General features: G+C 44.6%; 1 protein-coding gene across 2 annotated transcripts in view; it reads left to right on the top strand.

The window, feature by feature from the left end:
• cacna1eb (calcium channel, voltage-dependent, R type, alpha 1E subunit b) overlaps positions 1 to 23,798 on the top strand; it is a 131,008-nt gene that overhangs the window by 33,848 nt on the left and 73,362 nt on the right. For both annotated transcript variants that reach the window (XM_077242049.1, XM_077242050.1), the window contains 6 exons: positions 10,800 to 10,990; positions 11,394 to 11,497; positions 12,493 to 12,608; positions 14,091 to 14,144; positions 14,601 to 14,681; positions 14,949 to 15,158. In XM_077242049.1, the coding sequence (XP_077098164.1) occupies positions 10,800 to 10,990; positions 11,394 to 11,497; positions 12,493 to 12,608; positions 14,091 to 14,144; positions 14,601 to 14,681; positions 14,949 to 15,158 (756 nt within the window). The remainder of the gene's footprint in view (positions 1 to 10,799; positions 10,991 to 11,393; positions 11,498 to 12,492; positions 12,609 to 14,090; positions 14,145 to 14,600; positions 14,682 to 14,948; positions 15,159 to 23,798) is intronic.

Genomic DNA, 23,798 nt, shown 5'->3' on the forward strand with positions numbered 1-23,798 from the left:
GACATTCTGGACTCTACTCTCACCACTGAGTTCCATGTGGTAGACCCCAACGAAAACCAATCAGTATCTGGTGTGACCACTATTTGTCATGCAGTGCAACACATCTCCTTCGCATAGAGTTGATCAGGTTGATGATTGTGTCTTGTGGAATATTGGTCCACTCCTCTTCAATGGCTGTGCAAAGTTGCTGGATATTGGCAGAGCATCCCAAACATGCTCAATGGGTGACATGTCCGGTGAGTGTGCTGGCCATGCAAAAACTGGGATGTTTTCAGCTTCCAGGAATTGTGTACAGATCCTTGCAAACATGGGGCCGTGCATTATCATGCTGCAACATGAGGTGATGGTCGTGGATGAATGGCACAACGATGGGCCTCAGGATCTCATCATGGTATCTCTGTGCATTCAAAATGGCATCAATAAAATGCACTTATGTTCGTTGTCCATAACATTCGCCTGCCCATACCATAACCCCAAGGCCACCATGGGCCACTCGATCCACAACGTTGACATCAGCAAACCGCTCACCCACACGACTCCATACACGCTGTCTGCCATCTGCCCTGTACAGTGAAAACTGGGATTCATCGGTGAAGAGAACATCTCTCCAAAGTGCCAGACGCCATAGAATCTGAGCATTTGCCCACTCAAGTCGGTAACAACGAGGCGAGGCCCCGACCCCATTAGGCGAGACCCCGATGAGGACGACGAGAATGCAGATGAGCTTCCCTGAGATGGTTTCTGACAGTTTGTGCAGAAATTCTTTGGTTATGCAAACCGATTGTTGCAGCAGCTGTCCGGGTAGCTGGTCTCAGACAATCTTGGAGGTGAAGATGCTGGATGTGGAGGGCCTGAGCTGGTGTGGTTACACGTGGTCTGCGGTTGTGAGGCCGGTTGGATGCACTGCCAAATTCTCTGAAACACCTTTGGAGACGGCTTATGGTAGAGAAATTAACATTCAATTCATGGGCAACAGCTCTGATGGACATTCCTGCTGTCACCATACCAATTGCACGCTCCCTCAAAACTTGCGACATCTGTGGCTTTGTGCTGTGTTATAAAACTGCACATTTTAGAGTGGCCTTTTATTGTGGCCAGCCTAAGGCACACCTGTGCAATAATCATGCTGTCCAATCAGCATCTTGATATGCCACACCTGTGAGGTGGATGGAATATCTAGCCAACGGAGAAGTGCTCACTAATAAAGATTTAGACAGATTTGTGAACAATATTTGAGAGAAATAGGCCTTTTGTGTACATAGAAAAAGTCTTAGATCTTTGAGTTCAGCTCATGAAAATGGGGGCAAAAACAAAAGTTGTTGCGTTTATAATTTTGTTCAGTGTATATATATAGATCTATTTCACACTCCAAAGAATAACCAGTATGAGTACAACATCTAATATTATTAGCAATATTATTGCGTGAGAATACACAGACATTTCTGAAAGGCCATCAATGGAGAAAGATGCCAGCAGAGACTAACAAGGCCATGCTTAACAGTAAACTGTTTGACTGTAATTAAGGTAAGATCTAGGGTGTTTCTCAATTGGGAAGCTGCTGATGGAACCCACCGGGAGACCACAGCCTTGTTATTCACTGTATTGTATTCAGTGTTGGGGTGTTAAACATACTTTTAAAAGTAATGTGTTACAATATTGTGTTACTCATAAAAAAAAAACTAATTGCATTACTTAGTTACTATTTATAGAAAGTAATGTGTTATGTAATTTTTGCGTAACTTTTTCTCACCGGGGCTTTTTTTTATAAGAAAAAAGGTTATATTTTTAGCAAATGTATAGGGCTTTTTTTACACCAAAAGTGCAAATGCAAAAGGAAATGTAAAATCACACCTGTACAGTAGAGGGCACCGCTCAGACAAACCTTTCAGCTGCACAGCCATTCTGAAATTGCAGAAGAATAGGACGCAGCAGAAGAAAGTTAACACTCTGGCCCAGTCCCAATTCGCCTACTTATACTACGACCTAAAAGTATGTACTCTTTTTGTGAAGAAAAAGTACATACTTTTGAGTGTGTAGCAAAAGAGTAGGCAAGCTTTGGGACATACTATCACGTCATCTTTAACGGACAAATCTGTTGCGTGCATCCTTTCACCGTAAACTGCCCTATCAATTATCTTGTCACAGTTAAAATACTCAATTCAATCTAATTTGATATCCTACCGTTTCGGAGAGCACGTTCATCTGCCAGTCGTGGATCTTTCATACGGAGACTCTCCTCATGTGTTTGCAATTTGAATATAATGATGCATTTAAAAGGTAATGGCTAAACATATCTTTACAAAAGTTCACAATGCTGCTGCAGATGCAATATAATATAGACAACATTGAATAAATACATTTTCGTCAGGTTAGATACTGATAATTAATCACACAAACCCCTTTATCTAAACCTCTCTATGGACTCGCGCGTCCTCCATGTCTTTAGTTTTTTTTAACACTTTTCCCTCGTGTTTGTAGTTCTACCAGAAAGACTCGGGAGAATAAATACTGTAACAATTATACATTTATTGACAGCCAGGCAAGCAATAAAGTTCTTTGGCGTAGGCCCCGTCCATAGTTCGCAGTCCGAGGGTCTGGACTCTGCATTTCCTGCCTGAAGTCGAAGGCAGGGGCGCAGCCGACCCCCTGGGAGGTATAGGAAGGGACCATCCTGGTGTTGGTGGGGAGGATGGAGGGGAAGGAACCATCTTGGTGGTGATGGGGAGGATGGAGGTAAATGGGAGTGTCAGCATCTGCAAACTCAGACATATGTAAGTACCTATCTTAAATACCACGAGTATTAGAACACGATTGGATAGATGAGAAGGTAATGAGTGACGTAACAATTGAGTCTTCCCGGCAGAACTTATGCTAGAGCTTCATTTCTAACAGAATCCTCGTTCAACGTGCGATGGGTTGTGGGCAATATTAGCCGTTAGAGTGTGCATCGATCTGCACTTCGGATTCTGACCGGAAATAGTAGACCATCCGGGTACCTTTGGAACACTCATTTCAACATACTACGATTTAGGACATACTAATTCTATTTTCGAATACTATTTAAAACGGATAGTATGCGAATTGGGACTGGGCCTCTTACTTTCTTAAAAAAAGAAACACAAATGTGGTGTTTAGTAATTTTTGCTTACAAGTGTGATTGAATTGGATCATCGAAGGTCCGCAGCAAAGACATTAGTGAATAAAATTAGATTCCATAAAGTGTATTTGTTCTATTTAATTTATTATTGCAGGCTTGCGTGATATTTTGACTGTATTTTCACTGTTTTTATTCATTTTGAGGAATACTGAATCTGTTTTGTGCAAGTGAGATGAGTAAATGCATGTTCACATTTAGTCTAGAACTACAATAACCGTCACATCGTACACAACGCCTCTGCACTTACTCCTCATTTCTCTCAACATGAGGACAGGAGAGCTGTCAGATAATACATGGGAAAACAAAGTAACTTGCATTACTTATTTGAAAAACGATACTCGGTTACTAACGTAACCTCGGTTCTCTCTAGAGAGGGAACGAGTATTGCGTAAGTTTAGCTTACGCTACGGGAAAGATTCATCTTCTCGAGATACTGAAGCCAAAAAATTTATTGAAATTTTGTATTCCTTGTCAACGCAGTGCAGCAGCTAGCAGACCTAGAGCAGGCCATCTTGCGTGCTCATTGGCTGCCCTGCGGGCAACTGCTGCAGCCTACCAGTGAGCCCGGCGTGACGTCACGCCCAATGAAGGGCGCTCGCGCCTTCATAGCGTCACAGCCCGCCAGAATGGGCGTGGCTTAGCGTATAACACTAGGGGCTGTAGGCTGACTTCCCTGGTTTTCGTCGACTGAAGCGAAGTCGCTCGTGGCGCGAGCACGGCCGGTTACGCAATACTCGTTCCCTCTCTAGAGAGAACCGAGGTTACGTTAGTAACCGAGTATCGTTCTCTTACGAGAGGTTCTCTCCTATTGCATAAGTTTAGCTTACGCTACGGGAACACTTTGTCAACGCCGTGCGCGCCAAGCATCCACATGAGACCCCGAGCTTTCAGGGGAACCCCATAAGTGGAAAAAATAAGGTGGCCAGCCACGCGGGCCATCACTTGTACATAAGCACACATAGGGAATACAGAGCAGCGCGCCGGTCTGTATAGGCACATGGCACATACCCTACTTAGTGCAGCTCAACCAGGAGAGCTGAGTCATGTGAGAGTGATCTGAGCAGGAGATCTGAGCAGGAGATCTGGGCAGAATACACCTCTCCTTCAGACTGACAACAGTTTAGCCTGCAAGGCAGGAACTTCTAGGTTATAAAACCTGACAAAGGTAGACGGGGAGCTCCAGCCCGCGGCTACACATATGTCATGGATAGAAATTCCAGGAAGAGGCCACGCCTCTCGTGGAATGAGCCCTGATGCCCAGAGGGCATTGCAGACCTTTTGACGCGTAAGCGGCCGCTATAGCGTCTACTATCCATCTGGACAGGCTCTGTTTCGAGGAGGCGAGACCCTTGGTGCGCCCCCAAAACGAAACAAAAAAGCTGTTCTGAACGCCTGAAGGAGGCGGAGCGCGTAATGTAAAACCTCAGCGCTCTGACAGGGCAGAGGAGATTCACATCACCTTCGCTGTCAGATGCTGGGAGAGCTGACAACGAAATAACTTGCGCTCTGAATGGAGTGCCCATCACTTTAGGGACATAGCCATGTCTAGGTCTGAGGATGACTTTAGAGTCATTCGGTCCGAACTCAAGACACGACGCGCTGACAGACAGCACATGCAGGTCCCCTACACGTTTTACTGACGACAGTGCAATCAGAAAGACGGTTTTCAGTGATAGATATTTCAACCCCACGGTGTCTAGTGGTTCAAAAGGAAAAGCTTTCAAGGCCTCGAGGACCAATGAAAGATCCCACATGGGAACCGACGGGGGGCGCGGCGGATTCATCCTTCTAGCTCCTCTAAGGAAGCGGATGGCCAACTCGTGTCTTCCCAATGACTGGCCGTGCGTCGATTCTGCGAACGCTGCCACGGCCGCCACGTATACATTGAGCGTGGATGGGGACCTTCCCTTATCCAACAGCTCTTGTAGGAAGGTGAGCAGATGCGCCACCCCGCATGTCAGCGGGTCCAGACCTCTGTCGGTGCACCATCCAGAGAACACCGACCATTTAGACGCGTAGAGCCTTCTCTTGGAAGGGGCTCTAGACTGCGTGATCGTGTTCATCACTCCTTCTGGCAGGGCAACGAGTACCCGTTGATCAACCATGCATGCAGAGACCAGCGCTCTGGATTGGGATGCCAGATCGTGCCGCGAGCCTGAGAGAGGAGATCTGCCCTCACCGGATTCGGCCACGGAGCTGTATGCGACAGCCCTGCTAGTTCCGGGCACCAAATCTGATTATCCCAACGCGGGGCTATGAGGAGCACCGAGTGGCGCGTTTCCCTGATTCTCTTGATCACCTGTGGCAACAGAGAGACCGGAGGGAAAGCATATAGCGGGAGGCTGGGCCAAACCTGGGCCAGCGCGTCCTCGTCCTTCGAACAGACCGTCGGGCATTGAGCGTTGTCTTTTGACACAAATAGGTCGACTTCCGCTCTGCCGAATAGGCGCCACAGTTTCTGGACCGTTTGGGGTGCACGGACCATTACCCTGGGGGAACATTGTCCCTGGACAGTTTGTCTGGGCCGTCGTTCAAATGGCCAGGCACATGCGCCGCCCTCAGCGAGCGCAGGTGCATCTGAGACCAAATAAGGAGGCGTTCCGTCAGATTGCAGAGATTTCTGGATCTGACACCGCCCTGACGGTTTACATAGGATACCACAGACATGTTGTCCGAGCGGACAAGAACATGCTGGTCCTGTATGAACGGGAGGAAGCACTTCAGCGCGTTCTCGACCACTATCATTTCCAGACAGTATATGTGAAAACCCTTCTCCTGGTCTGACCACGGGCCAAAGGCCGGTCTGCCCTCGAACAGTGCGCCCCAACCCGAGTTGGACGCGTCTGTCGAGATGACTTTACGATAAGAGATGGTTCCCATCATTACTCCCTGCTGGTACCAGTCGGCCACTAACCAGGGCTGCAGAGCTGCTATGCAGGCCTGAGTCACTCTGATTTTCTGGCCGCCAGACACCCGGCGGGACACGCGAGCATTCAACCAGCGTTGGAGCGGGCGCATGCGCAGTAGGCCCAGCTGGAGCACCGCTGCAGCTGATGCCATACAGCCCAACATCCTTTGAAATGTTTTCAAAGGGAGAAAGCTGCCCTTCTGGAAAGATGCGGCTAGGTGGTGAACACGGCGTGCGCGCTGTGTCGATAAACGAGCCGTCATGGTCACCGAGTCCAGTGCTATTCCTAAAAAGGAAATTGACTGACTGGGCAGTAATGAGCTCTTGGTCCAGTTGACCGTGAGACCCAAGCTTTCCAGATGACTGAGAAGCACTGTTCTGTGAGATAGCAGTCCTGTCTCTGACTGTGCCAATATCAGCCAATCGTCCAGATAGTTCATTATTCGCAGCCCCTGACTTCTCAGGGGGGCGAGCGCCGCGTCCATGCACTTTGTAAATGTACAGGGTGCCAGGGACAGGCCGAACGGCAGGACGGTGTAATGATATACCTGACCATCGAAGGCGAATCTCAAAAATTGCCTGTGACGGGGTACTATCTGAATCTGAAAATAGGCATCCTTCAGATCTAGAGAAATAAACAAGTCCCTCGGGCGAACGTGCGCGAGGATTTTCCTGGTCGTAAGCATTTTGAACGGTCTTTTCGCAAGCACTTAGTTCAAATGTCTCAGATCTAGGATAGGTCTGAAGGCTCCTTCCTTCATGGGTACGAGAAAATATCGGCTGTAAAAGCCTGACTCGCTCAGAGAAGGCGGTACCTTTTCTATAGCCCCTTTGCACAGCAGCTTTGCTATTTCTGCGTGAAGTAGGTGTGCTACTTCCGCATTCACTATCGTCGCGGTCCGGGCTTGAAAGCGTGGGGGACGGCGAATGAATTGAAGTGTATAGCCCTGCTTTATTGTGCTCAACACCCATTCTGAAATCCCTGGGATAGTTTCCCACGCAGCTATGTGAGCCGCTAGGGGGCGAATGGCCTCCGGGTTCAGACCGCCGCCATTTGCGGGCTTGTGAAACTGAACCGGAGCCGAAAGCGCGGTGCGCGCGCTCTCGGTTCTGGGCAATGGCTGCTCGCTGAAAAGCCGAAACCGGCTGATTTATGTGAGATGTCCCAATCATAAGGGATGGGGAACAGTCTTTTGTCTTTTTTTTTTGACGCGCGAGCAGCGCTCCGGGGCACGAGACTTACAAGTGTATTTGATGCCCCGATCATAATGGATGGGGAGCGTTTTATTAATGCCCTGCGTTTTGTGATAACACTTAAACGCGCGGGCGGAGCCCGGGGGGAGGTTAGTGTTTAGCAAGCGTGAACGCACTCAGGCGGGCACGAGACTTACATTCATAACCTGCTTTCTTTTGTGAAACTGACCTGGAGCCGAAAGCGCGGCGCGCGCGCTCTCGGTTCTGGGCAATGGCCGCTCGCTGAAAGCCGAGACCGTCTGATTTATATGAGATGTCCCAATCATAAGGGATGGGGAACATTCTTTTCTTTTTTTTTCTTTTTTTTTTTACACTTTTTGACGCGCGAGCAGCGCTCCGGGCTGAAAAGCTTCCTGTAAGCGTGAGCGCGGGCACGTGACTTACAAGTGTATTTGACGCCCCGATCATAATGGATGGGGAGCGTTTTATTAATGTCCTGCGTTTTGTGATAACACTTAAAACGCGCGGGGGGAGCCCGGGGGGAGGTTTGTGTTAGCAAGCGTGAACGCACTCTGGCGAGCACGAGACTTACATCCATAACCTGCTTTCTTTTGTGAAACTGACCCGGAGCCGAAAGCGCGGCGCGCGCGCTCTCGGTTCTGGGCAATGGCTGCTCGCTGAAAGCCGAGACCGGCTGATTTATGTGAGATGTCCCAATCATAAGGGATGGGGAACATTCTTTTTTCACTCTTTGACGCGCGAGCAGCGCTCCGGGCGGAAAATCTTCCTGTAAGCGTGAGCGCGGGCACTAGACTTACAAGTGTATTTGACGCCCCGATCATAATGGATGGGGAGCGTTTTATTAATGCCTTGCGTTTTGTGATAACACTTAAACGCGCGGGCGGAGCCCGGGGGGAGGTTTGTGTTAGCAAGCGTGAACGCACTCTGGCGGGCACGAGACTTACATTAATAACCTGCTTTCTTGATCGTGTAACAGAGCGGGCAGATAGTGGGCACAGACTTCTGGACACATTTCTTACATTCAACACTCAAGCGGCTTTTCTGCGCTTCATGAGAGTGTGCTCTGCGAGGTTCGGAGTGCTTATGTGTAGTGGTGAACACTGGGGCGTGGGCACTTTCATTACACTTACAACACCGACGGCATGAGCCGGACCAGACATTAAATACTCTTTTTGAGATTTTTCTGGGTCGCCGTGAAAACGGCGTTTGTGTGCAGGCGAGAGGGTCAACAAACCGGCTCGTTGGCTGCTAATTGAACCACTGCAGTAGCCTGTTTGAAGGGGACTGACAGGGAATAAACTTAAACACGCACGTCTTTTCGGAGGCGATGTGTCTGTTAGTAAGTTAAGCGTGAGCGCTCGTGAGCGGGCACGTAACTTACATTCTTAATCTGACATTATACTCACTTGAGATTTCTCTGGGTCGCCGCGAGAACGGCGGATGTGTGCAGGCGAGCGGGTTGCATTACCGGCTCGTTGGCTGCCAAATACACCACTGCAGTAGCCTTATCTAAGGGGACTGACATGGCGAGACATTTCGACGGCGGCGCGCAAGCCCGTCCGGGTCATGCAGAGAGCTCGAGAGGGCTCTGCATGACGCGCGAACGGGGACGCGAGGGCGGGGTAGCTCTCTTGTAACGTAAAGAGAGCTAGCCGCGTGCTCGGTGGTCGAGCAGAACTGGAACAGTGTTTGTACGAGGGCGCGCGCACGAGTAGTGGGCACGGGACCTACATGTAACACAGATGATGCCCGTCCGGGTCATGCAGAGAGCTCGAGAGGGCTCTGCATGACGCGCGAACGGGGACACGAGGGCGGGGTAGTTCTCTTGTAACATAAAGAGAGCTAGCCGCGTGCTCGTACGTGTCCCTCGGCCTCATTCTCAGATGCGACGGCAGTGAGGCTCGTGAGCGGCAGCTGCGCGTCGGTGAGGAGAGGCGGGGGGTGTTGAAGGCTTCGAGTCGAGCCCGCAGGGTCGACAGCGGAAGCGCTTCACAGCCGGAAGTGCGAGGCGTCTTAAAAAAGACACTCGCTGTTCTTTTAGAATAGTTTTAGAATAGGTTTTAGCAAGGTAAAGGATACGTCGCCGGATAGCGTAGCTCGCACGGATGGCTGAAGGTGGCGAAGACGGCCGGCTTCCTCAGCGCTCTCCTAAGCTGGCTGTCCGCTGTTCGACGGCGGCGGTGGCTTCTCTCAGATCCAGCGATGCGAAGAGCTCGCTGAAGAGACGAAAATCAGGGAAGTCAGCCTACAGCCCCTAGTGTTATACGCTAAGCCACGCCCATTCTGGCGGGCTGTGACGCTATGAAGGCGCGAGCGCCCTTCATTGGGCGTGACGTCACGCCGGGCTCACTGGTAGGCTGCAGCAGTTGCCCGCAGGGCAGCCAATGAGCACGCGAGATGGCCTGCTCTAGGTCTGCTAGCTGCTGCACTGCGTTGACAAGGAATACAAAATTAAGGATAATTTTTTGGCTTCAGTATCTCGAGAAGATGAATCTTTCCCGTAGCGTAAGCTAAACTTACGCAATACGAGAGAACCTCTCGTAAGAGAACTAACTTAGATATTTAAATGTAATACGTTACTTTACTAGTTACTTCAAAAAATAATTTTGATTATATAACTTGTGTTACTTCTAATGCGTTACCCCCAATGTAGAACCTGATTTTAAAGTCCAAAACGTTACTGCATCAACATCTTTGTTGATCCTGGAACAACATTCCATTCAACCAGATTTAAGGGACAAGTTTACAGTTTATGTCAAGTTTAGGCTTACAAACAGGTTCATGTGATTCTACATCAGTGTTAGTCACCTATCCTTTCCCTCTGATTCTAGGGATAAGTTATGAGTAGGGTTAGGTTTAGGGGTAGGGATATGATTAGGACCAAATTTTCGGACAGGAATGTTGTTCCAGGATCAACAAAATATGTTGACCCAGGGATGCATCTAACTCGGCAAAATCAGGTTGTGCTATGATTGCATTGTACTGTAATAGAAAGTCAGTTAATCCAAAGATTTGCTAGATAAAATATTTTCCCCAAATTAATTGTTATAGTATTTTGGTGCTGTGATCGCGGGAACGGAAACCTTTTTGGTTTTGCCAAGCCGTTGGACTGTCTCATTCTACCATTTAATGCTGAGGAGGACTCTTGTATAGAAGCCCCCAAACAACTGGCCTATTAAGGGCGCTGCTTCACTAGGATGCAGCATTTGAGAAACACTCCTAAATGTAGTCTGTCATAGCAGACACTGCCCCCTTCTGACTAGGAGGATGGCATCCTACACAATTCTAAAGCTCTAACTTTAAAGTCTACTTGGATTTAATGTACAGTAAACTTATTTATTTTGAACTGTAAAGCAAACAAAGTGAGCATCATATATATATATATATATATATATATATATATATACTGTTGTTTATGAAAAAGACTACAGGAGCATAACGTTTCTGCAATCTTTAGATGTGCTATATTTGTGTTGTCACTGAATGCATCATACAATGTTCCTCTCACTGTTCTTTCAGATAATGAGACTGTGGACTCTTCTGAGGTTGAGTTTGCGTGTGGAGTGAGGAAGTGCCCTGATAAATACACCTGCATTGGCTCATGGATTGGGCCCAATGATGGCATCACTCAGTTTGATAACATCTTGTTTGCAGTACTAACAGTATTTCAGTGCATTACCATGGAGGGATGGACTGCTGTCCTCTACAATGTGAGTTCATGCAGTTTTATAGTTGACTGATTGGATTTATGTTTACATTGATAAAATACTTAACGTTTATCTTTATGCATCCTCATTAACCTATACCAACTTAACATATGTATAAAAATATGACAGCATCTTGTCTTCAACTGAATATCTTTCCTTAATGTGACTCATTTATGCAGGATTTTGCTCCTTTAAGGAGAAAACAAAGTAAATAGTGTTGAAATCATGCTGTAAATGTCTATATTGCATTTATTCAAACATAATGTTTACTTTGCAGACAGCAATGATTTATTGGACTGTAAATAAAAAACAAAACAAAAAAACATACACCTAACCATAATCTTCAGGTGATTATACAGGTTTTACTTTATTCATTGATTATTGTTTTTTTGTTTTTTTTTCACAGACTAATGATGCTTTAGGACCCACATGGAATTGGGTATATTTCATTCCTCTCATCATTATCGGCTCTTTTTTTGTGCTCAACCTTGTTTTGGGTGTCCTTTCTGGGTAAGAAATTCACAAATACATTCCAAAAATTGGAATTCTGTCATTATCTATTCAATGCTCATGTTGTTTCAAACCTGATTTTATTTTTTGCCATGGAACACAACAGCAGAATTTTAATAATGCACCGTGTTTTTGTTGTTGTTGTTGTTTGTACTTAAAAAAAACGATTACCTTGAATGAGGACTGTAACTTTCAAGCACCAAAAGGATGCAAAAGCATCTACTTATTAAATTATTCTCTTCTGGAATCCTACAGCATGTGTGTGGAACAGACCAAAATTTTACTCAAGTTAGCTCAAGAACCGGATCAGTCTGATTTGCGATTGATGTTGTGAACTGGATCACATTTGTTCATTAATCAACATCATTATTTCTTTTATGAACAATCAAATATGTACCAAGGAGTGCTTTAGTGGATGTTAGGAGTTTTTGCGAATAAAATGTTACACACACGTATAAAATGCACAAGTCATGTTAACTATTTTATTATACTTTTTAGATATTTGCTTGGTGCTTTTGCATGATTTTTTAAGTCTTGAAAGGTCCAGTCCCATTTCATTGTAACTGCATGGAAAAACGTATTTGTGTACTACAGAAAGAAATCCAAGTAGGCCTAAATGTTGATCGATTTTTCATTATTTTGTCAACTAATCTTTAATCTTATTTATTCTTATCCAATAATTTCAGGGTTTGATATGCAAAAACTAATGATTATTAGTTTTGTAGTTGAATGAGAGAATTATTGCCTTCTGGTGAGCCTGCAGTCGTGGGTGGGCTGAAAACCACACACTCTGGATGATTGGTTCACTAGGGATTGATTACTGTACTCTTTGCCTCGTTCAGCCTCCACAGTGTTTCTTAGCTGTTCATGCCCTTTATAGATTGTAAAAGGTCAGAACTTATAAAGCACTTAATTGATGTCCAATCTATTGATCATTTACTGAATTATTGTGTGAATGTGAGTAATGACACCTAATTCCCTACATTTTTCTGTAGGGAATTTGCTAAAGAGAGAGAGAGGGTGGAGAACAGACGTGCCTTCATGAAGCTTAGACGACAGCAACAGGTGGAGAGAGAACTCAACGGCTACCGGGCCTGGATAGACAGAGCAGGTACAAGTCAGAAGCTAGCATTCATTTATATCCAAAATATTGCTGGTTTTGCTATTCTACAAATGTTCAGACTTGGATTTTTTAGAATGCTGTCAAAAAGTGGATTTGAGAACTTGGTTTCTGCTGGCAAGATACTGGTACTTTACAATTGTAAAATTTTTCTTGTAATGTTAAGCAATAGAACAGTACGATGTTTAAAGTGTTGTCAGATAAGTGATTCAGGATGGATACTGGTGTCGGTTTTGTATGCTTTGTTAAGTGTTCGCATTGGTTGATCGGTTAGTCTCGTTTCATTCATGTTGATCACTGATGTGTATTCATTTATGTTGGAAAATTTTGCTAAAAATCTATTTCAGCATACAGTTTGTATGTTTAACACTCATTTTTCTTGTCATATATTGTGTGTAAGGGGTGGGAAACAAGCCTGCAATACCCGGCATTGGATCCGTCAAAGCATTGATTTATTTTAATAATTGTATTTGTACATGTTCTCACTACTCACTTCACATATGGATGCTCGGCCAGGACCCCATTGGCATCACTTTTTAACGCACAGGGTAACCCTTTAGGAGTCATTTTTTTCAAGGGATCCTGACCAAGCATCCGTATGTGATGGTTTGGGAGTGGGAACGTGTTGCTAAGAGTGACAGAGCTTAAAATAGACAAAAGGCTTGTCAACAATAAATTAATGACAAAACAAGTTATCAGAGAAGTGTGGGTGAGTTTTTCTGGCGGAGTTGTGGGGAGACAGAGATGAAAATGTGGTTGTATTTCCTATGAGACCAGTGGAAACAAGACATTAATTGATTTTTAGATGCCGCTGAAGCAGGAATATCTGCGAGTGGGACACTGTAGATATGATCGTAACTTCATTCATGATGCTTCACTGGCTAATTATTTACTAGCAAAGCTAAATGTTCAAACTTGGATGGCTAATATGCTACAAAAATATTTCCAGTACACTCTTAAAATTGTTAAGACTACTATGGTATTTGCTTGTTTTGAATGCAATTTTATTTGTTTTGTTTTTTTTGCTTTTTAAAACCATTTCAGCCAGGTTAGTAAAGTTTCATGTCTTTGCCCAGGTTCAGTGACAGACTGTGCTCTGATTGTGTACTACACCTACACCACTCTTTTCACATTTCACCCTGCCACCCACCACCTGAACACAACATTCAGGTGAACATGAGTGTGTGAAGCTGCTCATTCTCCCACGCAGTGAAGGGTCAACCAAAAGGTGACACTGACTCACTGACTGGAGTGTTTGTGTATGTGCCTGTCTGTGCTCAGAATAGTTGATGCTTCTACAGTACAGCAGATCACTTTTAAGAGGCCTACAAATTGTCTTTTTTTTCACAAAGCAAACTTAATTGACCCATAATCGATTTAATTATATAAAGATATATTGATTCTCTCTCTCTCTCTCTCTCTCTCTCTCTCTCTCTCTCTCTCTCTCTCTCTCTCTCTCACTCTCTCTTAAAGAGGAAGTAATGCTCGCAGAAGAAAACAAGAATTCTGGGAGGTCTGCATTAGATGGTATGAATGTCATTTCAACAGAGCTGCACAAAAATAAATGTGTTGTCTTATGTATGGAGAGTTTGGTTTTTAAACCTAAAATGCAAGACTTTTACATGAAATTCCCAAAAATCTACTCAGATTTAAAGACTGCTGTTATTGATTAAATTTGATATTAATAATCATACGCTTATATCCTGTGGAAGAGTTTAGCCTAAAATAATCTTTCTTGTGGCTTCTCTGCAGAGCCTCAATAAAAATAAATAATACCTCTTTTTAGACAGTAATAATTTGGAATGGAGATGTGTTCACGGGTTAAAAATGTATTTTTTTCAATTGGAAGGCTAATGGCTAATGGCAGTCACATTAAATGCTTCCAGACACTAACAACATATTTATATTTACTTGGATCGCTATACCTTCATGATAAGAAACATAATGCCAACAAGTGGTGCCATTTAACCCTTTTAATTTTAGTTTTGAAACGGGCCACTAGCAAGAAAAATGCGAGGCGTCGAGGACCAGGGGAGGAGAAATATTCTGAAATCTCTACAATTGGTAAGTAAAATATAAATGTCATCTCTTTTTTTTCATCCACATTAAGACTTGACTTGTTTTGCCTTTTGTAATCCGCTTTTAAGTTTGAAGAATGTATCTGTCTGAAGGGAAGGAAACATGAATAATTAACACACATTCCATAAATTCATCTCCATTTTTCAGTCTTTTGTCATACGACTATTGATATTCTGATAGAAAACAAACAGCAAATTTAATATGACATTGATTCTGTGAGAATATATATTTCTTTTTTCTTTTGCGTGTCAGGTGGCCCCCGACCAAGGGTTGGTATACGAACAGCAAGACGAGGCCCTGCTGCTTACATGCGGCGCAAGGAACGCATGTTGCGAATCTCTATTCGTCGCATGGTTAAAACCGACAGCTTCTATTGGATAGTCCTCAGTCTGGTGGGTCTCAACACCATCTGTGTTTCCATCGTTCATCACAATCAACCGGAGTGGCTCACTGTTATTCAATGTAAGTGTCTATTTCCCCCTAATACTGTAACTAATACTGCTTCTACTCAAAGTAATAATAATAATAATAATCCTGATAAAGTTTTCTGAATTTTTGCAACCCATCTGAATCAGCAGAATATTTATCAGTTAGGTGTCAAACTACTGCTGAGAAAGTTAACAGTGGCTGTCATCATTGCTTGCTACATGCCCTCGAATGCAAAAACACGTATTTCCGAGTCCTGGAGCACCCTTAACACTGCACATTTAGAATGCTTCTCTTATCAAGCCGTAACGCACGTGACAACTTGCTCAATCAAGAGTAGAGTGGCCATGAAATAGGTGTGTAACATAAGGTGTGCAGTGTTGGCTGCGCTGTAGCACCTAGGCTGTGTGTGTGTGTGTGTGTGTGTGTGTGTGTGTGTGTGTGTCTGTGTGTGTGTGTGTGTGTTCTAGCCTTTAAAAGTATACTCCATTCACCGTGAGGACAGTGGGGGTTTTGCTCTGCTCGAAAGGAATAAGGATCACAAAAGTAGAAGTGTATTCAAGGGTTCTATTAGTATACTTCTTTTAAACTAAAAATAAGTATACTTTCAGTCTACATTTTATATACTTCTCAGAAATAAACTTTATGTACTTCTCAGAAATATACTTAAAATTACACTTAAGTGCACTTGACTTATACTAAGAGAAAAATCCAAGTATATTTGGCCTATACTTGTACTCAATCTTTTGATCGAGATATAATTAAGTATTCAAAGTATACTTGGCTTGTAGTTGTGTTAACTCTTTTGATCGAGTAGCCTATTAAATATACTTATTAAAATATTGATTATAATATTGATATAAAACAGATATGTTTCTAATTCTGCGTATCTGAATTTTTGTGTAGGCTAGTCCACTGGTAGTGTACATAAAAATGTACCTTAATTCTACTCTACTCTTTCCCCACCATTGACTGAATCTTCCAGCTATCTATGTTTTCACTGGTAGGGGGCGCTATGACACATCTTCTAGTACGGAATCTCTGGATCAAAATACAGGAGAAGAAGAAGCTGAAACAAGTCATAGAAGATTGCTCACGCAAATCACGTAAACTAACGTGATCACCAAACATTAAAAAGCATGTAAATCAAAACTGCTTAATGTTAGCAGATGAAATGTCGAACCCATGAGGAGAAAACGACTGTGAAGATTTAGGGATGTTGGACTGGATCTACTCTAGGGCTGGGACAACGCGTCGACGTCATCGATTACGTCAACGCAAAAAATACATCAACGCAAAATATGTGCGTTGATTCTTCAGACCCAAAACAAAGATGGTGGCGCCGGAGACTAGTAGCAACACGAGTGGCTCCTCAGACTATCAGAAGTGCAAGGCGGCACGCACTCGTTCCTCTAAAGTGTACACACACACAACCCACAGGAAAATGTGCGTCAGTATCGAGTTCTCTTTCGGGCTTGAACGAACCATAACACATAAATTATGCCAAACCGTCCGTTTTGTCGAGTGTCCTCATAAGAGCAGTCTTAAATGAGCAAAATAACGTTTTTTTATTTTAAAGAGTAAATGACTCACTCAGACCCGGCGCCAGGATGATTATTATACCAGCAGCCTAATAATCATGAATGCACTCCGCTATCTTTTAACACATCTCTGGCGAACGGCTTCTTCGCGCGCAAAAGGAAAAAAATGTCAAAAAAGCACATGCAGCGACCTATGTGGCTTTTCCTGAATGGATCGAGGTTGTTCCTTAACTTCATTTTATACGTGCAATTCACACAAGCTCTAAGCGCGTGTAAGACTGCTGCAAGTATGCGATTATAGCTATTAATGTTGTGAAAAATACATAGAGGACATTGACAACACACTGACAGACAGGACCAAGAAGGGAACATTTAATAAAGTCTCAACTTTCAAATTTGGTCAGTCAAAGAAAATTAAACCATAAATAGGCCTACTATTTTGTGGCTCTTTAATGTGTCGTGACAGATTGCACTTCTTTTCGGTAAGCTAGGCCTATGTGTTTTCAAGGTTTTATTGAATGCTACATCATTCAGGTTTCAGAATCTTAACTTCAAAGTATGCTTACGCTAAATATGATTGTGTCACAGACTCAGTCCGAGGACTGGTTTGTCACATTAGAATTAAAGGACGCTTAATTATCTATCCATCCTCATCACAGGAGGTTCCTGAGGTTTGCTTACAGGGGCGAAGCATACCAGTATCGGGTTCTTTCATTCGGCCTAGGTTATCACCCCGCACCTCTTACAATATGCGTGGATGCAGCTCTGGCTCCTCTGAGATTCCAGGGCATTCGCGTATTAAATTATATCGACGATTGGTTGATTTTAGCTCAGTCCGAGCTTTTGGCAGTTCAACATCGAGATGTCGTTCTGTCCCACATAAGGAGGTTGGGGTTGCGGCTCAACACCAAAAAGAGTGTACTCCTCCCAGCTCAGAGGACCACTTTACTAAGTGTATTATGGGATTCGACAACAATGCAAGCACGTCTGTCTCCTGCACGTATTTCTGCGATTCTCACAGCCGTAAAGAATGTAAAACTAGGTCAGTCACTCACTGCAAAACAGTCTCTGAGACTGTTGGGGCTCATGGTAGTTGTGTCCAACGTAGTTACTTTTGGCCTTCTGTACATGCGACCCCTGCAGTGGTGGCTCGGGACCAAGGGGTCTTCGCCGAGGGGAAATCCGTTTTCACATGATCAAGGTCACGCGGCTATGCCTTCGTGCCTCGGTCATGTTGAAGAAACCTTGGTTCCTCGCCCAGGGCCCAGTGCTGTGGGCTTCTTGTCGACGCGTTCACGCTATCGACGGATGCTTCCCTCACAGGATGGGGGGCGGTCATGAGTGGCCGCTCGGTGAAAGGTCTTTGGTTGGGGCTCATGGCAGTTGCGTCCAACGTAGTTACTTTTGGCCTTCTGTACATGAGACCCCTGCAGTGGTGGCTCAGGACCAAGGGGTTTTCTCCGAGGGGAAATCCGTTTTCGCATGATCAAGGTCACGCGGCCATGCCTTCGTGCCTCGGTCATGTGGAAGAACCTTGGTTCCTCGCCCAGGCCCAGTGTTGGGGGCTTCTTGTCGACACATAATGCTATCAACGGATGCTTCCCTCACAAGTCGGGGGCAATCATGAGTGGTTGCTCGGCGAAGGGTCCGGACAACACACTGATGGTCTCGTATATCAGAGCAGATATCCTGTTGAGGAAGGGGGCTGTGGCCCGGGGAATGGAGACTTCACCCCTAGGTGGTGGAGCTTCTTAGGGAGAACTTCGGTCAAACTACAAGTCGACCTTTCGCATCGCTTGTACAATGCATTGCCCTTGTGGTTCTCCCGCTTGGACTGGATTTGATGTAATAGGTGTGGTTGCCGCTACACCTATACGCTTTTCCCGATATCTTTGATCCTGGGAGCTTTGGAGTTGTGGATACTGTGGGCTCGGCCTCTGAGGGGGCCCAGCTCATAGATTCAGGTCTCTCGACCGAGGTCGTGGAGACCATACACCAGGCGAGAGCTCCCTCCACGAGAAGACTAATATGCTGTTCTCTGTCTGGTGCAGAGAACGCCTTCTGAATCTTGTTTCTTCCCTGTTGGTACAGTACTTGATTTCTGTAGTTAATGTTTCTTTGCTGGGTTATCTCTGAGGAGGGATCCTTAATTTCGTCTTCTCTGTGGTACATGAGGCTGAGCCCTGCACATACTTGGATTTGCACCTGGTTTGGTTGTAGTATTTCTTCACCCCAGGTCGGGTTCTATTTCTTGGTCCCTACTAAATGTGCGGGTCATTTGTGCTCCAGGCCTTCTGTCCTCCACCTTTAATACCCCAGATCAGGAAAATCTTAAATCTGTTATGCCCTGTCCGGTCTTTGGTATGTCCACAGAGCTGCTCAGTGGCGTTTATCAGAATAATTATTTGTCTGCTTCGGGTAACCTAAGATAGGTTACCCTGCATCTAAACAGATAATGAGCAAGTGGGTAGTTGAGGCTATCTCACTTGCTTATGAAGTGGCTGGACAGTGTTCACCTGTGGCTGTTCAGGCCCATTCTTCAAGGAGTATGGCTGTCTCTAGGCTTTAGTTTCGGGTGTTTCCCTTCAGGATATTTGTAATGCGGCAGGCTGGTCCTCACCACATACATTTGTCAGATTTTATGACCTACACCTCTCCACTCCTGGGGCTAGGTTGCTTGCTTCGAGTGTGCGCAAGGACTTCACACAGAACGGGCATTTGTCTTTATGGCGTAGTGGGTATGGGGTTCCCACCGCGTCTCAACGCAGCTTGAGTTCCCTTGAAAGGGAATGTCTCAGGTTACGTATGTAACACTGGTTCCCTGATAGGGAACGAGACGCTGCGTTTATCTGCCATAGTTCCTGCATGCCCTGATCGACTTGCTTCAGGCCTTTCAGAAGATGTCACGGTCTGATTTCAGGGTTGCTTTATAGTTTCCTGGTCGATGACATCACCCGCCTATGACGTCTCGCTCTTCCATTGGACTGATTATACACGTGCTTCACGACGCAATCACGCAGAGCGTTCCCACCGCGTCTCAACGCAGCGTCTCCTTCCCTATCAGGTAACCAGGGTTACATACCAGGGTTAAAATTTTTTTAAGTATTTTTAAGTATTTTTAAGTGTCTGCGTATTTGTTTTTTGATCTTGTAAGCACTTTGAGATTTGATGTCAAATGTATAGTGCATTATAAATAAAATTCATCATCATCATCATCATACGTAACCTGAGACGTTTTCTCAACTTTTTTTGTTTAAAATGTTGCCTTTCTTAATGAAACTTACCGACATTTAAGTGTTGATAAAAAAGGATGCATGAAGCTAATAAAATGTTTTTAAAAATAAAGTACAGTTAAAGGTATTTTTCAAGTATAAAAAATAATATCTACATTTTAACATTTACAAGTGCAAAAATAATATATAAATAGTAAACTTTAAGTATAATGTTATGGTCACTTAAAGAAAACTAAACTAATAGTTTACTGAGAGTACACTTCAGTGTGTACTTTCATAAACTAAAAAAATTACTACTTGTATTAAAATAGTAAACTACTAGTATACTTATGTTCACTTGTAGTACAGATAAATTACAAATGAGAAACCTAGTTGTGTACTTTGTTTACTACTGTTACACTTATAGAACACTTAAACATATACTTTTATATTCTAAAAGTGGGCCAATTTAGTCCCAAGCAGTATTGAAATAGTACACTTACAAGTTTTCTACAAGTACACATTGATATTAGTATACTTACTAAATAAAGTATACTTAAAAATATATTTGAACATTACTTAAGTACATTAAGTCCCACATTAGTGGGGACCTTAGGAATGTAACCCGGCCAAGGGTGTAAAAATGCTTTCACCATACCAGGTGCAAATACCAAACACGAGGGAGCCACCGACAGGGCTTGCAGATCTCCAATTCTCTTGATGGAAGAAAAAGCAAGTAAAAATTAAGTTTTTTAGTGTAAGGAACTTCTCTGAAACCTCTTCAATAGGCTCGAAGGGAGCCAAGGCCAGACCCTCAGGTAAAATGGCCAAATCCCAAGCCGGTGCTCTAGAGTGCAGTACAGGCCTCAGCCTCAATGTAACACGGAGAAAACGAATAATAAGAGGATCTCTCCCAAGAGAAGAAGCCCCCAGAGGGGTGCGATAAGAAGATATAGCCGCTACGTACACCTTTAAGGTGGAGGGAGATAATCCAGCAGAGAAACGGTCTTGAAGGAAATCGTGAACTGTACTAACCAGGCAGTTAACATGGTTTAAAAAACGTTCTCCACGCCATGTAGAGAAAAGTTTCCATTGCAATGTATATAGTTTTCTCGTGGAAGGAGCTCTGGATTGAAGGATGGTCTCAACGACCTCAGTCGAGAGACCGGATTCTATGAGCTGGGCCCCCTCAGAGGCCAAGCCCACAGTTTCCACACCTCCGGGTGAGGGTGAAATATCGATGCCCCCCGTTTGGGATAGCAAGTCCCTTCTGATAGGAATCTCCATAGGAGAGCCGTCCAGAAGGGACACTAGGTCCGAGAACCACACTCGGGCCGGCCAGTCCGGGGCTACTAATAATAGATGAGCCCTTTCCTGGCGAACCCTCTCCAGAACTCCCGGGAGGATATCGGGGGGCATGCGTACAGGTGCAGCCTCGGCCACACCTGCACCATAGCGTCCAGTCCGAGAGGAGCTGGATATATGACGGAGAACCATAGCGGATAATGGGTTGTAGAGTATGATGCGAAAAGATCGACGTGAGCTTGACCAAAGTTCTTCCATAGGAGCTCCACCACCTCGGGGTGAAGTCTCCATTCCACGGGCCACAGCCCCTGCCTCAACAGGATATTTACTCTGATATACAAGACCATCAGTTTGTTGTCCGGCCCTCCGCCGAGCCACCACTCATGATCACTCCCGACTTATGAGGGAAGCATTATGCGTCGACAAGAAACCCCCAACACTGGGCCTGGGCGAGGAACCAAGGTTCTTCCACATGACCGAGGCACGTAGGCATAGCCGCGTGACCTTGATCATGCGAAAACGGATTTCCCCACGGAGAAAACCTCTTGGTCCTGAGCCACCACTGCAGGGGTCTCATGTACAGAAGGCCAAAAGTAATTACGTTGGACGCAGCTGCCATGAGCCCCAACCAAAGACCTTTCACCGAGCGGCCACTCATGCCTCTGCAACAGCGGGACCCGCACGGGGATTGCGAACCGAACCGTCCTCCTCGAAGAAACGCCTGGCGGGAGCGGAGCGTCCTCACGGACAGCTTCTCGCAAAGCTCACAGTCAGCCCCCTCGAGAACTGACTGTTGGCATGCTCCACTCCCACAAAAAGCTGATGTGTGTGTCCCCACCCGTGATATAACGTGGGCAGGGAACAACACAAAGCTGCTTGCTCTCTTTTACCATAATATATTTATATTGAAACTTGACAGACAACAATAAATATGACAAGGACAGAATACACAGATCGCTTGCTGAAGGTGCAGAAGCTGTCGCGGTCTGTTTTCAGGGTGCTTTATAGCTTCCTGGTCTATGACGTCACCCGCCTATGACGTCTCGCTCATCCATTGGACTGATTATACACGTGCTTCACGACGCAATCACGCAGAGCGTTCCCACCGCGTCTCAACGCAGCTCGAGTTCCCTTGAAAGGGAATCCCAAATTCAGTATCTCCGAAAATTAGAATATTACTTAAGACCATTACAAAAAAAGGATTTTTTGACAGCTGAAACCCATGTCTTGCATACGTCTGTGCGTGGTGGTTCTTGAAGCACTGACTCCAGCTGCAGTCCACTCTTTGTGAATCTCCCCCACATTTTTGAATGGGTTTTGTTTCACAATCCTCTCCAGGGTGCAGTTATCCCTATTGCTTGTACACTTTTTTCTACCACATCTTTTCCTTCCCTTCTCCTCTCTATTAATGTGCTTGGACACAGAGCTCTGTGTACAGCCAGCCTCTTTAGCAATGACCATTTGTGTCTTGCCCTCTTTGTGCAAGATGTCAATGGTCGTCTTTTGGACAGCTGTCAAGTCAGGAGTGTTCCCAATGATTGTGTAGCCTACATAACTAGACTGAGAGACCATTTAAAGGCCTTTGCGGGTGTTTTGAGTTAATTAGCTTATTAGAGTGTGGAACCAGGTGTCTTCAATATTGAACCTTTTCACAATATTCTAATTTTCTGAGATACTGATTTTGGGGTTTTCATTAGTTGTCAGTTATAATCATCAAAATTAAAAGGAATGAACACTTGAAATATATCAGTCTGTGTGTAATGAATGCATATAATATCCAAATTTCACTTTTTGAATGGAATTACTGAAATAAATCAACTTTTTGATGATATTCTAATTATATGACCAGCACCTGTAAATATTTCGCAAAACTCCAATGGAAACAGTCATTGCGTAACAGTTCTTTATTAAATTTATAAAAGACAAAAGAATTATAGGAATACTGGTTTCTAAACCTCAAAAAAATGCCACAATCAAGACCTCGAAGCAGATATGAGGGAGAAACACACAGAAATACCTCATATGTGTCGCTACAAAGAATAAGGGTCTTTGCTTACCATTAATGCTTGGATAACACACATACGTCTCCTTCGATTAATAATAATGGCCAGTGCAGTGGTTGGGATGAACATAAACCTACCAACATCCGTCGCCATGATTTTTGGAATGAAATGAAAAATTACGCTTTAGTCGCATAACATTGGTTAATGGAAACGCCATAATTTTGCAATAGTTAATGGGCTAATAGTTAATCTGTAATGGAAACGCGCCTACTGACTACACTTCCTCAAGAGACTCAGAAAGCCTGACATGAGCACACTCATCCTCAAATACCTCTGCAGATGTGTTATGGGGAGAATCATGACCAATATAATCACTTGTCTGGTTCGACAACTATTCCACTACTAACAGAAATACATTACAGTTTATGTTAAGGACTCAGCATTAACAGATCCAGCTTTCTTAAGTCTGAGACATTCACTCGGTCCCCAAAGATCAAATGATCTCCAAAACACTGTTGTGCCAATATACACAATAATACTTTGGGTAACACTCTGGACCAGTGGTCAGTCCATCACAAAACTAATACACACTCACACATTCATGCTCTCAATCAC

Source organism: Siphateles boraxobius, unplaced genomic scaffold, assembly GCF_051911475.1.
Source record: "Siphateles boraxobius isolate OS27281-9 unplaced genomic scaffold, OSU_SipBor_1 25, whole genome shotgun sequence".
Classification (NCBI taxonomy): domain Eukaryota; kingdom Metazoa; phylum Chordata; class Actinopteri; order Cypriniformes; family Leuciscidae; genus Siphateles; species Siphateles boraxobius.